Below are 12700 nucleotides of genomic sequence, written 5' to 3'. Positions count from 1 at the left end.
AGATTTAACAAGGATGCAGTGGGGATGTGGTGGGAAGGAACTGAGGATGCAGTGGAGATTTAACAAGGATGCAGTGGGGATGTGGTGGGAAGGAACTGAGGATGCAGTGGGGGTTCAACAAGGATGCAATGGGGGAGCAACGGGAATGAACTGAGGCTGTAGTGGGGGTGGAACTGGAATGCAGCTGGGATGCAGTGGGGATGAACTCAGGATGGAGCGGGGATGGAACTGGGATGCAGAAGGGATAAAGTGAGGATGCAATGGGAATTGAACTGGGATGTAGTGCAGTGGCAGTGGGGATGCAGTGAGGATGCAGTGGGAACTCACTGGAGATGCAGGGAGATGCAGTGGGGATGTGCTGATGAATGGGAATTCAGTGGGGCTGTGGTGGGAACAAACTGAGGATGCAGTGGGGATTTAGGGAAGATCCAGTGGGGACACAGTGGAAACACAGTGAGGACACAGCAGGGATGCAATGGGGAAGGAGTGGGGATGTGGTGGGGATGCAGTGTGAAAGCAATGGGGATTTAGTGGGAATGCAATGGGAAGGAACTGAGGATGCAACAGGGATTCAGTGAGGGTGTGATGGGAATGAACTGAGAATGCAGTGGGAATTCAGTGGGGCTGCAGTGAGGACTCGGTGAGGATGCCCTGGGGCTGCAGTGGGGAAGCAGCTGCCAAGTGCAGGTGCTGTGCAGCTCCTTAGGGCCCGGAGGTTCCTCAGGGCTGCCTCGTTAGGGGGGCTGAGCAGGCTGGCAGCAGGGGGACGGGCTCTCCCCCTCTGCCCCCCTCTGCCGGGGTGCTCTGCCCAGGGAGGTGCAGGCTGGGGGTCCCCCCATGCTCCCAGGCTGGGTGAGGGCAGAGTGCAGGCAACAGTGGAGCCAGGACAAGGGTGCAGGCAGGGTGTGGGTGGGCTGCAAGTAGGGCACGGAGAGAGTGTGGGCAGGGGGAGGGCACAGAGAGGGTGCAGGCTGCAGGAGCAGTGCGTGGGCAGGGTGCAGGCAGGGTGCAGCTGCAGGGCACAGGGTGCAGGCAGGGTGTGCAGAAGGTGCAGGCAGGGCACCGGCAGGGTGCAGGCAGGGCTCAGGGTGTAGGGTGCAGGCAGGGTGCAAGTAGGGCACAGGGTGCAGGCAGGGCTCAGAGTGCAGGGTACAGGAAGGGTGCAAGAAGGGCACAGGGTGCAGGCAGGGTGCAGGCAGGGCACCGGGTGCAGGCAGGGCACAGAGTGCAGGCAGGGCTCAGGGCACAGGCAGAGCTCAGAGTGTAGGGTGCAGGCAGGGAGCAAGCAGGGCTCAGGGTTCAGGGTGTAGGGTGCAGGTAGGGAGCAGGCAGGGCACAGGGAGCAGGCAGGGCACAGAGTGCAGGCAGGGCACAGGGAGCAGGCAGGGCACAGGGAGCAGGCAGGGCACAGAGAGCAGGCAGGGCACAGAGTGCAGGCAGGGCTCAGGGCACAGGCAGGGCTCAGGGTGTGGGGTGCAGGCAGGGCCAGGCCCAGGGCTGACTGCTCTCTCCTTGTTGCAGGGGCCGCCAGCCGCTCCCCGGACCCCCCTCGCCACCGGCCCCCCCCGCCGCCGCCCGCCGAGGCCCAGGAGCCCCCGCTTTGCCCCATCGCCCCCCGCATGCGACCCCCGGAGCCCCGCAGCAGCCAGGCCCTGCCCCCACCCCCGGCTGCCCCGCCCCGCCCCGGAGACCCCCCACCCCAATAAACGCCCCTGCCAGAGCCCCGGGCTGTCCTTGGTGCCGTTCCATGTCCCCGGCGGAGGGTGAGGGCACCGCGGGGCACAGCGGGGAGGGGCAGGGGCTGGTGGTGCCCAGCAGTGATGTCACACGTGCGTGTGGGACATCGTGCGGGCACATGTGACATCACTGCCAGCCCTGTGACGGCGGGAGTGACATCACGCAGCTGCACAGGGCGTGGTGTGACGTCGCTGGTGGGTGGGAGAACACTCGTGGGGTGCTCCTGCCCCGAGGTGGGTGGTGACATCACTGCTGGACGTGTGACAGCTGCTGTGACACCACAGAGGTCTGTGTGATGTCACTGCTGGATGTGTGACACCATACAAGGGTGTGTGACGTCAGTGTGGGATGTGTGACACCATAGACGTGTGTGTGATGTCACTGTGGGATGTGTGACACCACAAAGGTCTCTGATGTCACTGTGGGATGTTTGACACCATAAAGGGATGTGTGACACCACAGAGGCATCTGATGTCACTGTGGGATGTGTGACACCATAAAGGGATATGTGATGTCACTGTGGGATGTGTGACACCACAGAGGTCTGTGTGATGTCACTGTGGGATGTGTGACACCATAGAGGTGTGTGTGATGTCACTGTGGGATGTGTGACACCACAAAGGTCTCTGATGTCACTGTGGGATATGTGACACCACAAAGTTCTGTGTGATGTCACTGTGGGATGTGTGACACCATACAAGGGTGTGTGATGTCACTGTGGGATGTGTGACAGCACAGAGCTGTGTGACATCACTGCTGGATGTGTGACAGCACAGAGGTGTGTGTGATGTCACTGTGGGACGTGTGACAACATCCAGGGGTGTGTGATGTCAATGTGGGATGTATGACACCATAGAGGTGTGTGATGTCACGTGGGATGTGTGACAACATCCAGGGGTGTGTGATGTGTGGGATGTGTGACACCGTACAGGCATGTGTCACGTCACCACTGGCTGTCTGATGCTGGGTGTGACATCATGCAGGCCTGCACGACATCACTCATGGACGTGTGACATGCCTGTATGGCATCAAACAGGCATGACTTGAAAGCCGTGATGTCACACACTCGTGGTGACATCGTGGTGACAGACAGGTCACAGGGTGTGAAAACACACGTGCACCACAGTGTCACCTCACCCCGAGGACCTTGGCTGGTGCTGTGACGTCACCCCGCCCTGTGACATCACCCAGAAGGCTGTGGGACCCCCCCCAACCCCGAAATCCCCACAAACTCACCCAAAGCGCCGGTGCTGGGCAGCACAGCAGCTTTTAATCAGAAAACTCCTAAAAAAAGTGTGTCCCCCACCCGCCTGTCACCCCCCACCCCCCACTTTTAATGCTCTTTTATGAAAAATCCTCCTTTCCACTGATATATAGATATATAAAAAAAAATAAGAAGCCCCACACCCCCCTTGCTGGGGCAGGGCCAGGGCTGGTTTGGGGGGTGATATTTACGGGGAGACTCAGCCCCCCCAAACCCAGGGGGCCCCTGCACCCATTAAACATCCCCACGACGAGTCCAGCTGCTCGAGGCATGTGTTAAAAAGAAAAGGAACCCAAAAAGGGACAAAACCACCCCGGAAAACGGGGGTGTGTGGGGTTGAGGGGTGTGTGTGTGTGTGTGTGTGCTGGCTCTGGGCACCCCCGGTGTTCGAGGGGAGGTGCTCACACCAAGGAGCCGGCTCGGCTCTGCGCCGGCACCATGACCGGGACGGCGCCCGCCCGGGCCAGGCTGGAGGGGGGCAACGCCCCCGGGGGGGCGGCCGGGTCCTGGTGGCGCCGGGGGGTCCCGTTAACGGCGGGGGGCGGCAGGTTGGGGGGGCGGCCCCCTCCCCGGGGCGGGGGTCCCCGGTAGCTGCCGGTGGCGGTGAGGATGGAGGCGGTGTCAGAGGGGGGTCTGGCCGCGTAGAGTTTGTCCCGGGGGCCGGCGATGGAGGACAGGGTGCTGGTTTTGGAGATGGTGTCCGAAGCCGGTCTCCTCGCCCACGACGGGGTTTTGGGCGCCACAGCGTCCTCCCTGCCAAGAGGGGAGACTGTCGGAGAGAGTGGCACCGGGAACCCCGACATTCCCCGCCCTGGCGTCCCCTCCCCGAGCAGCGGGGCCGCCCAGGTTGAGTAGAGTTCCTGGACCCCCAAAGAGGGGGACAAAAGGGAATGGGGGGAAAACAGAGGTGGAAAACGCCCTCGTTAACTCTGAAACCTAATGATAACTCGACAGAGGTGGAACCCTCATCCCCCCCTTGTTAACTCTGAAGCCTAATGATAACTGGCCAGAGATCAGTAACTCCCTCCCCACTAATTCTGAAATTTAGAAAAGATTGGCCCGAGGTGGGAACCTCCTCCTCCCCCATTAACGCTGAAACCCAGCGAGGGCGATTTGAACCTCCCCCACGAGAGGAGCCTCACTTGATCTCGTTGGCTCCCTCCTCCTGGCTGTCACGTTTCTTCCTCCTGTAGCCAACAACCCGCTGGGCAAAGAAGATGATGGTGGCGAGGGCGCCCAGGGAGCCCAGCACGGCGCCGGCGATGACTGCTTTAGTGCTCGCTGCCAGAGAGACGCGGACAGGTCCCTTAATCCCACAGGGATCCCACGGGGACCTCATGGGGACCGTGTCCCCCTCTCCCCGACCCTGCGGACACGTACTCACTTGACTGCACCTCCAGGACGATTCTGCACTTCTCAAAACCCGCTCGGTTTTCGGCTGTGCAGACGTAGAGACCCGACATTTCCAGGGAGAGGTTGGTCAGCCTGAGGGTGCCCCTGGCCAGGTCTGCGGGCGGAAAATTTGGGTTCTGCCGCACAGTCCCCCCCCCTCACCGCCCCCTCCTCGTGCAGGCAGTGGGCAGGAATCCCCCAGCTGAAGCTTCAGGGGATATTCCAGCCCGGCCGGTCCCCCCAGAGGTGCCCCCTTACCCTGGGCCGGGGGGAAGAAGACCTGCGGGGTGGGGTCCGTGCGCTCCCACTGGTACGTGGGCGAGGGTTTCCCCTTCTTGGAGGAGCAGCTCAGGGTCACGTTGGCGCCCACGGTGGGGGTGCCGTGCAGTTGGCAGGCGGGGACGGCCGGCGGCACTGCGGGTACCAACGTTAGTCCCGAGGGTCGCCACGGGGAGGCCGAGGGGAGCCGCGGAGTCCGGCGGAGCCTTACCCAGGACGGTGAGGTTGATGACGCCGACATCCCTGCCCTCGGGGGCACCGTCATCCACCACGTTGACGGTGCACATGTACTGCCCCGAGTCGCGCTCCCGGGTGGCGTTGATGACCAATGAGATGTTGTGGCTGAGGACTGGGTACAGGAACCCCACCCGGGACTTCAGGTCCGTCTCCCCCACCTTCACCGTGCCGTCCAGGTACTTCAGGATCTGCACGGGGGAAAACACCCCCTTGGTCCCCTTGGCCCCTCCGGAGAAGGCGAGAAAAGCCCCACAAATCCCATATTCTGTGGAGCAGCAGCTGCTGCAGGAGCCCCCTCCAAGCCTCATTTGCCCTGAGCATCCTGAACGTGGGGACTGTGGGAACATGGGAACATCTCCCCACCATGGGCACCAAAACCATCCCCCCCCCATCGTGGGCATCTCCCCCTCGTGGGCACCACAAGTGTCCCCCCATTGTGGGCATTTCCCCATTGTTGTGGGCACTATGAGCATCCTCCAAGGGCATTTCCCCATCCTGGGCATGACAAGCACCTCCCTACGCAGGCATCCTGGGCATGCCCCCAGTGTGGGTGTCTCCCTTCATGGGCCCAATGATCACCTCCCTATCCTGGGCACCTCCAGATCATGAGGAACATGGTCATCTCCCCCTGAAAGTATTTCCTGCTGTGGACACCACAAGCAGCTCCCTGCTGCAGGCACTGTGGGCATGACCTCATTATGGGCATCTACAGATCACCATGGGCACTCCCCCTCAAGGGCACTGTGCCATGGTGGGCACCACGGTTATCACCCCATGGGGGGCCCTGTGAGCTTCACCCCATCATGGCCACTACCTCATCATGGGCAACATGAGCTTCCCCTCGTCCTGGACACCACCCCATCACGAGCACCACAGGCAGCTCCCCACTGTAGGCACCATGGGTTCATCTCCATCAGGAGCATCCACCTGTCGTAGGTACCATGGGCACCAGGAGCATCTCCCCCACCACAGGAATCTCCCCATGGTGGTCACCATGAGCTTCATCCCATCATGGGCAACTCCTCACCACGGGCACCGCGGTGGGAACCACACGAACCTCCCAATGAGCATCCCCCCACTGTGGGCATCTCCCCATCATGGGCACCATGTCCTCATCATGGACACCTTCCCATGGTGGGCATCTCCCCATCATGGACACCATGAGGTTCCCTCCATCGTGGGCACCTTCCCAGGGCGGGCACCATGAGCATTCCCCCATCACAGTCACCTCCTCATCCCGGGCATCCTCCCACCATGGGCACCGTGGCCACCACTCCGTGGTGGGCACCATAAGCTTTCCCCCCATCGTGAGCACCACTGTATCACCACGAGGACACCACGAGGCCCCCCCTCTATGGCCACCTCCCAGCTTGTCCCCTCTGTCCCCACCCCCGTCTCACCTGGAAGGGGCCGGCATTCCCCTTGTGCAGCAGCCAGAGGATGTAGGGTTTCTCCTGGGAGTGGCTGGTGTACCAGACGGGCAGCACCGCCTGCTGCCCCTCCACGGCGAACACCGAGTCCGTCCCCACGTGCACCTCCAGCACGGCTGAGGAGACACCTGCCCGTGGGAAATCGGGATGTGACTCAACCCCAGGTGCCACTTGTCCATAGAACCTCCTCACTCGCAACGGAAAACCCAACAACCTCAGGTTATCACCAGGAAGCTGGGCCAGGAGGACATTTTGCCTCCTTCCCCAGCATGGGAAGGGCTTTCCGGCTGCTCCAGAGGATGCAAGACAATGCTGTTTCCTCCCATCCCACTTCCCCCTGTTGCCCAGGATGGGAAAAACATCCAGCAGTGGCCAGACACCCCCTTTACCTCAGTATTGGGGCATCCCCAACCCTCCCATGATGTTGCACCACATCCCATGGGATTTATTTAGAGCAGGGGCCCCCATATCCACCCCACAAGCCTTCCCCAGCATCCCCCCTTTTTGCTGCCAGTGCTAAACTGGGATGATTCATGGGTGGTCTTCCCTGACCTCGATCCCGTTCCATCCCAAATATCCCATCCCAATCCCCCCATCCCCGTGTCCCCTGCACCCCAGCATCCCCCCAAACTCCACTGGATGGAGGTGATGGGATGTGAGTGGGTACCACGGGCCGGAGAGGGATGCTTGGGATTATTCCCCAGCTTTGCCTGGGAGGCTCAGCCAGAAAATTAATCGGCTCAGGGAGGCTGAGTTTGTGCCGGGGTTGCTTTGTTTTTCCCGGGGGCACATCGAGGCCCCGCATCCCGGCGGCTCCATCCCTGCATCCCGCCCATCGATCTGTGTCCCCGGCTGGCCCCGCTCCCGCCAGAGCCCCAGGGATGCTCCCGACTGGGACGCAGGGTGGGAAGGATGATGCTACCCCCTCATCCCAAATCCTGGCTTCGGAGGGAAAACCCCCTGGGTCTGAGGGATTTCGGGAGCCTCCAAAGGCCTCGCACTTTTCCCTAAGAGCTCAGAGGTTGTAATTGGATTTTTCCAGGGTGGGAAGAGGAAAACAAGGCACTGTGGAGTATTTTTAGCCTCCTCCCGCATCCGTTCATCCCCCCACCCGGCAAGGCATCGGCGCTGCTTCCTGACGGAGCCTTCCAGCTCCGGGCAGGAAACTCTGCTCCGGCTGATAAGTCTTCTCAGGAATTAAAAAAAAAAAAATAATTAAATTTCCCTTTCTCTGGTGAAAAACCGGGAGAAATCAGGCCTGGTCTGGTGAGGATGCGTAAAAATAGCTCACCCGGGCTAAGAACATAAACCCTTAAGTCCTGGAGGGGGTGGGGGGGATGCCCGAGGCACCTGCGGGTCCCAAATCATCGATATATTATTAGTATTATTAATTACATCAAGCTGTGGTATCGAATCCGACAGGCAGCGTGGAAAAATAATGCTAATTACAGTGTATTTATATGTAGCTATACAGATAACTGTATTAAATTTAGGGAGTGCGGAAGGAAACATGAGATGGCGACTCATTAAATTGGAATTTCCAGAATAAAATAGATCTTCGAGAACATATAATTTATAGCAATTATAAAATAGGTAGATTTTTGTGAGAATAGGGATAATAGTGGTGATGTGAGAGTTATAATGGTGCTCAGAATAATGAGAGTAATGATCAAAGTGAGAATAATAATTAGAAAGGTGATAATAATAACGATAAAAGTGATATTAATAATGATAAGAGTGATAATGATAATAATAATTGTAATTTCAATAGCGATTATAATAATTACAACAGTGATTACAACAATTATAAATCATAATAATAATTATAACAGTGATAATAATGATTAAAATAATAATTATATTAATAATTATGAACACGGTTATATAGTTCATTAATTTTGCAGCTGGAATCATTAAATGATGCCACAGCCCCTAAACATTCCCAACAGCTGGGAAAATCCAGGTGTTTTCAGCCTGGCTCATCCATTTTTAGGGATAAAATTGTGTTAAACTGGGATAATCTAAAGGAAAATAGATGATATCCAACAATTATATCGTGATTTCTACTGGAAAAGAGATAACAGGTTATACACACCTTGTGGAATAATTACGAATTTGATTGTAGTTTAATGAAAATAATTATAATAGTTTTAATATTTATAGTTATAGATTATATTATAATAATTATTATAACAGTTATGATGATGATATTTGTTTATATTATAATAGTTATAAGTAATAGCTATTATAATGATAATAATGATAATAAAATAGTGAAAATAGAGGAGATTATGATGATGATGATGATGACGATGATGAAGATAATAATAATAATAATAATAGTAATAATAATAATAATAATAACAATAAAGAGGTTAATTAATGATGTAGATGCCATTGATAAGTGACTCCTAAACCCCTGTGCATCCCCAACACCTGGGAAAATCCAGGCTTTTCATCCCAGTCCCTCCATCAGGAGCAGTTTTGGCCCCGATGCTGGGCCAAGGGGCGCCGAGGATCCCCCAGTGCACTGGGGAGGGGTGGATGGAGCTGGATCCCAAGGCCGCTCCCTCCCCCAAATCCCCTTTTTCGAGCCGCATTCGCCCCAAATTCCCCATCTCAGGCAGATGTGACCCTAAAGAGGGCTGGGAGAGCCGGGGCTGGAGCTGCAGGCACGGGAGGGACCGAACCCTCTGGCACAGCCCCAGCTTTGGCCACCTCGACGCTCCAAATCCTCTAATGCTTTAACCAGATCGAAAAAATTAAGCCGCTCTCGGCGCTCATACGTGTTTGGGGGGGCACCTCCTGCCTGCTCTCTGCGCTCAAAAACCTGGATTCTGATCCAGCTGCCCTGAGCTAAACACCTGCCCGGCTGCCTTCCCTCCGCTCCAGCCCATCTGCTGGGATTTTTTTTTTCCATACGGAAAACCCAAATGAATTTAAATTTACCTTTAAAAATACCTTTACTTGTTTCGTTTTGTTTTTTTTACCCATGGAATAAATATCTTTTAAATTACCGTGGCAAACACTTTAAAAAAGTTTTTTTTTCCCCTATTGAAAGAAAAAAAAAAAAAAACCACAAACACTTTAAATTTGCCTTTGAATTTTTTCCCTATGGGGGGAAAAAAAAAAATCACATTTAAATCCCTGCAACCTCGATATTAATCCCAGTGCTGATATCGACCACCCCATTCTCATCCAAAATCTCATCATTTCAACCCCAAAAAAGCTGTTTCCTGGTTCACAGTGCAGCCTGAACCCCTCAAAAAAGCAACACCCCCAGGCCCCCCCAAGCCTCTGAGCCATTTACTGTACGGGGGAATTAAATCCCGGAGGCGGTTGGGGTTTGATGACCCCGGTTGATAGGATTAAGGCGCCGGAGTCATGTGAAACCCAGACCCAAATTAAATCCCAAAAGACCAAGCTCGGGATTTAAAATACACAGCGGGAATCTGGCCGGAAAAAGGACCCCTAGAAAAGCTTGGAAAAAAGGTCAAGGAGCATCTCGGCGCTGCGACGCAGCCACTCGCCTCCCTTTTTCTTTTTATTTTTTTTTTTTTCTCAATTATTTTTGGGGATTTTTTTTTTCCTCTTCTTCCCTTAAACTCCAACTATTTATAAACGGGCAGATAGGAGATGCCTGACTGCGGAGCAGTGTCCGTTGGGAAAATCCACAACGGCATTTCTCACGACCCCGGGGGTGGGGGGGGCAGGAGGAGCCGTATCCTCCGGAGAGACCAAATTTGGGGAAAAAAAATTAAATAAAGCAATAATCATACGTGACTTTGCTATAGATGGAAACACGCTTCAACCCCTGCTGGGGGAGATGGAGGCGGGGATGGGATGGGAATGGGAATGGAATAGGATTAGGAATGGGATAGGGATGGGATTGGGATGGGTTGGGGATGAGATTGGGGGTGGGATTGGGGATGGAGCGGGTCAGGGAAAGGGATTGGGGATGGGATTGAGGGTGGGATAGGATAGAGAAAGGGATTTGGGATAGGGTTGGGGATGGGATTGGAAAGGAAAAGGGGTTGGGAATGGAACTGGGGATAGGGTGGGACGGAATTGGGATGAGGACAGGGATGCCAAACATCACCCCTCATTTTGCTTTTCCCCATCACGATCCCATGCAGATCCCACAGGATGAGGATGGATTGTTTGAGAGCAAATTTAAAGGAATCCCACACATTTGGGGTTCAAAAGTGACTTTTTGCTGCATTTTTGGGCTCTTGGTCCCCATAACGTCGCATCCCAGGGCTCGGGCATGACTCGTTTTGGGGTAATCCATCACGACTCCATGCAAAAAACACCGTTGGGATGTGGCAAAGGAACACCCTGGTGGGATTTAAGGACTAAGTGACCCTGTGCCTCGTCCCAACACCCTCCAATTAATTTTTATCAGGGAAGAAAACCTTCAAGGAGGGACAAGTGGCGGCTCCGGGACCCCCACCCAGCACCCCGCTGGGAGGAAATGCTGCTGCCATTGTTTTTGGGGCCGTTTCCTTTCCCCAAAGGCCTTTCCTTGGCTGGGAACGCCAAAGGACATTTCCCTTTGGAGCAACTGTGGCGTTTCAAAAAAAAACTCAAATAGGGTGGGAAAAATAGGGAAGGGAAGGAGGGAAAAACTCGTGAACAGAGAAGGGTTGAGACCCCTCACCTCAAAACCAGCTGGGGTGGCTGTGGAGCACCAGTAAACAAGGGAAAAGGAAAGCAAATGGATTTTTTTGCAGCTCGACGCCGGAGGGGAATTATCGGCTCCGACACATCGGAGTCCCCGGGGTGTCCCTGCATGGCTTTGGGTTTGGGGGTGCTGGAAGGTGCCATTTGGCAGCTTCAAGGTAAAAAATTGCTTTTCCCAGGGGGATCCAGATTTTCCCCACTCGGGACACCCCTAGATTGGGCCCCCCCACCTCCCAACCTGCCTGCTGGGGTGGGGGGACTGGGGCCACAGACAGGGGCAGGTGGGTGCTGTGACCCCCCCCGGTACCCCCGGGTCCTGCCCGATGCCACCCTAAAGCTTTCCAGGGTCCTATCCTGTGGTCCCGGGCTCCCGTGCGTCTTGCAGGATGTCCCGGGTTGCTCCACACCCTGCCCCGGTGACCCCCGCGGTACCCCCGGGTCCTGCCCGATGACCCCGCAAAAGCTTTCCCATGTCCTTCCTTGTGCATCCCGCGCCTCCCGACTCCTGCCGGGTGCTCCCCCGCGGTACCACCGGGTCCTGCCCCGTACCCGCCGCGTCCTGCGCGGTGCCACCGCTCCTCCCGCGTCTCGCCGAGCGCGGCCCCGGCACCGCCCGGCTCCTGCCCGGTGCGCTCCGGGTGCCGCGTCTTGGCCGGTGCATCCCCCGCTACCCCCGCGTCCCGCTCGGTGCGCCCCGAAAGCTCTCCCGCGTCCTGCCCGGCGCCCCCCGGTTCTCCCGCATCTTGTCGGGTGCCCCTCCCGGTACCCGCCGCGTCCCGCCCGGTGCCCCCCGGTGCCCGCGGGGCTCACCCAGCAGCGCCGCCAGCGCCAGCGCCGCCCGCCGCAGAGCGCCCATGGCCGGAGCCGCCGCCGCAGCAGGTGCCGGGGGGGGACCGGGAGGGACCGGGGGGGACCGGGAGGGGCCGCGGGGCGGGGCCCGCAGGTGGGGGAGGTGCCTGACGGAGAGGGCGGGGTGTATCCCCACCCCACCCCATTGGGGTGTCCCATCCCAGGCAGTGACAATCCCCCCCGCTCCCCCCAGCCCACCCCTCCCCGAGGTCCAACCCCGTCTCCACCGTCTTTGCACCGATTAATTAATTATATGGGTTATTATTTATTACATTAGGGTTAAAGGGGACGTGGTGCAACGTGGCACATCAATGTCACACAGCCCCCCCCGGAAGGACACAGGGACCCCCAAACCCCCCGCATCCCCATCCCCATCCCCATCCCTCCCACACCGGCAGGGCGGAGCATCCCATCCTGCATCCCTCACCCTCATCCCACCACCACCCTTCGGAGAAACGCATCGCTCCCGAAAAATAAATAAAATGCCAAAAAAAGGGCAATTTTGACACCCTGGTTTACAGGAGCCCCAGGGTGGATCCTCCCTGGCTCAGCCAGGGTTATCCCGGTCCTCGATCCGAGCAGGGTCAGACCTCGAAGCCCCAGTGGAGATTAGACACCGGCGGAGGAGGAGGAGGAGGCGGTGGGGGCAGAATTAATCCCTTCTCGCCCTCTCCTCCCCCCGTAAATCCAGGCTGGCCGCCGGGATTGCAGGATTTGGGGAGCGAGGAGGCTTTGGGGGATCGACCTGGCTTGATCCCACTGGGAACCAACCTCTCCCTGCTGACATTCTCACCTTCTGCTCCATCCAACGCTTCCGACTTGGCAGCGG

At 57.0% G+C, this 12700-nt stretch overlaps 2 protein-coding genes across 4 annotated transcripts in view; one reads left to right on the top strand and one right to left on the bottom strand.

Moving 5' to 3' along the window:
• NRGN (neurogranin) overlaps positions 1 to 3052 on the top strand; it is a 7125-nt gene extending 4073 nt beyond the window's left edge. The window contains exons 3-4 of one of the 3 annotated variants that reach the window (XR_001873961.1): positions 1522 to 2303; positions 2478 to 3052. The gene's annotated coding sequence lies outside the window, so the exon portion shown is untranslated. Of the gene's footprint in view, positions 1 to 1521; positions 2346 to 2477 lie in introns of those variants that run through there. The other 2 variants (XR_001873960.1, XM_017809672.1) reach the window with 2 other exon arrangements.
• On the bottom strand, positions 3046 to 11880 carry ESAM (endothelial cell adhesion molecule). Its single transcript, XM_017809664.1, has 7 exons — positions 11833 to 11880; positions 6310 to 6467; positions 4884 to 5097; positions 4652 to 4807; positions 4386 to 4508; positions 4144 to 4282; positions 3046 to 3754 (listed from the first exon to the last, which is right to left on the bottom strand). The coding sequence occupies exons 1-7, from the start codon at positions 11876 to 11878 to the stop codon at positions 3403 to 3405; spliced, it is 1188 nt and encodes a 395-aa protein (XP_017665153.1). The 5' UTR covers positions 11879 to 11880; the 3' UTR covers positions 3046 to 3402.
• Between the last annotated feature and the right edge of the window lie 820 nt (positions 11881 to 12700).

The sequence above is a fragment of the Lepidothrix coronata genome, unplaced genomic scaffold (assembly GCF_001604755.1).
Source record: "Lepidothrix coronata isolate B3197 unplaced genomic scaffold, Lepidothrix_coronata-1.0 Scaffold27, whole genome shotgun sequence".
Taxonomy (NCBI): Eukaryota; Metazoa; Chordata; class Aves; order Passeriformes; family Pipridae; genus Lepidothrix; species Lepidothrix coronata.
Note: the sequence above shows the minus strand (reverse complement) of the source record. Positions and strands in the feature narration are given on the sequence as shown.

Bases quoted from the DNA above. Each gene is read 5' to 3' on its own strand.
- ESAM (XM_017809664.1), bottom strand. From the start codon at position 11,878: ATGGGCGCTCTGCGGCGGGCGGCGCTGGCGCTGGCGGCGCTGCTGG. The intron at 5,098-6,309 runs GTGAGACGGGGG...TCCCCCGTGCAG, and splicing joins GGAATGCCGGCCCCTTCCAG to ATCCTGAAGTACCTGGACGG. The intron at 3,755-4,143 runs GTGAGGCTCCTC...CCCTCTTGGCAG, and splicing joins GAGGGAGCCAACGAGATCAA to GGAGGACGCTGTGGCGCCCA.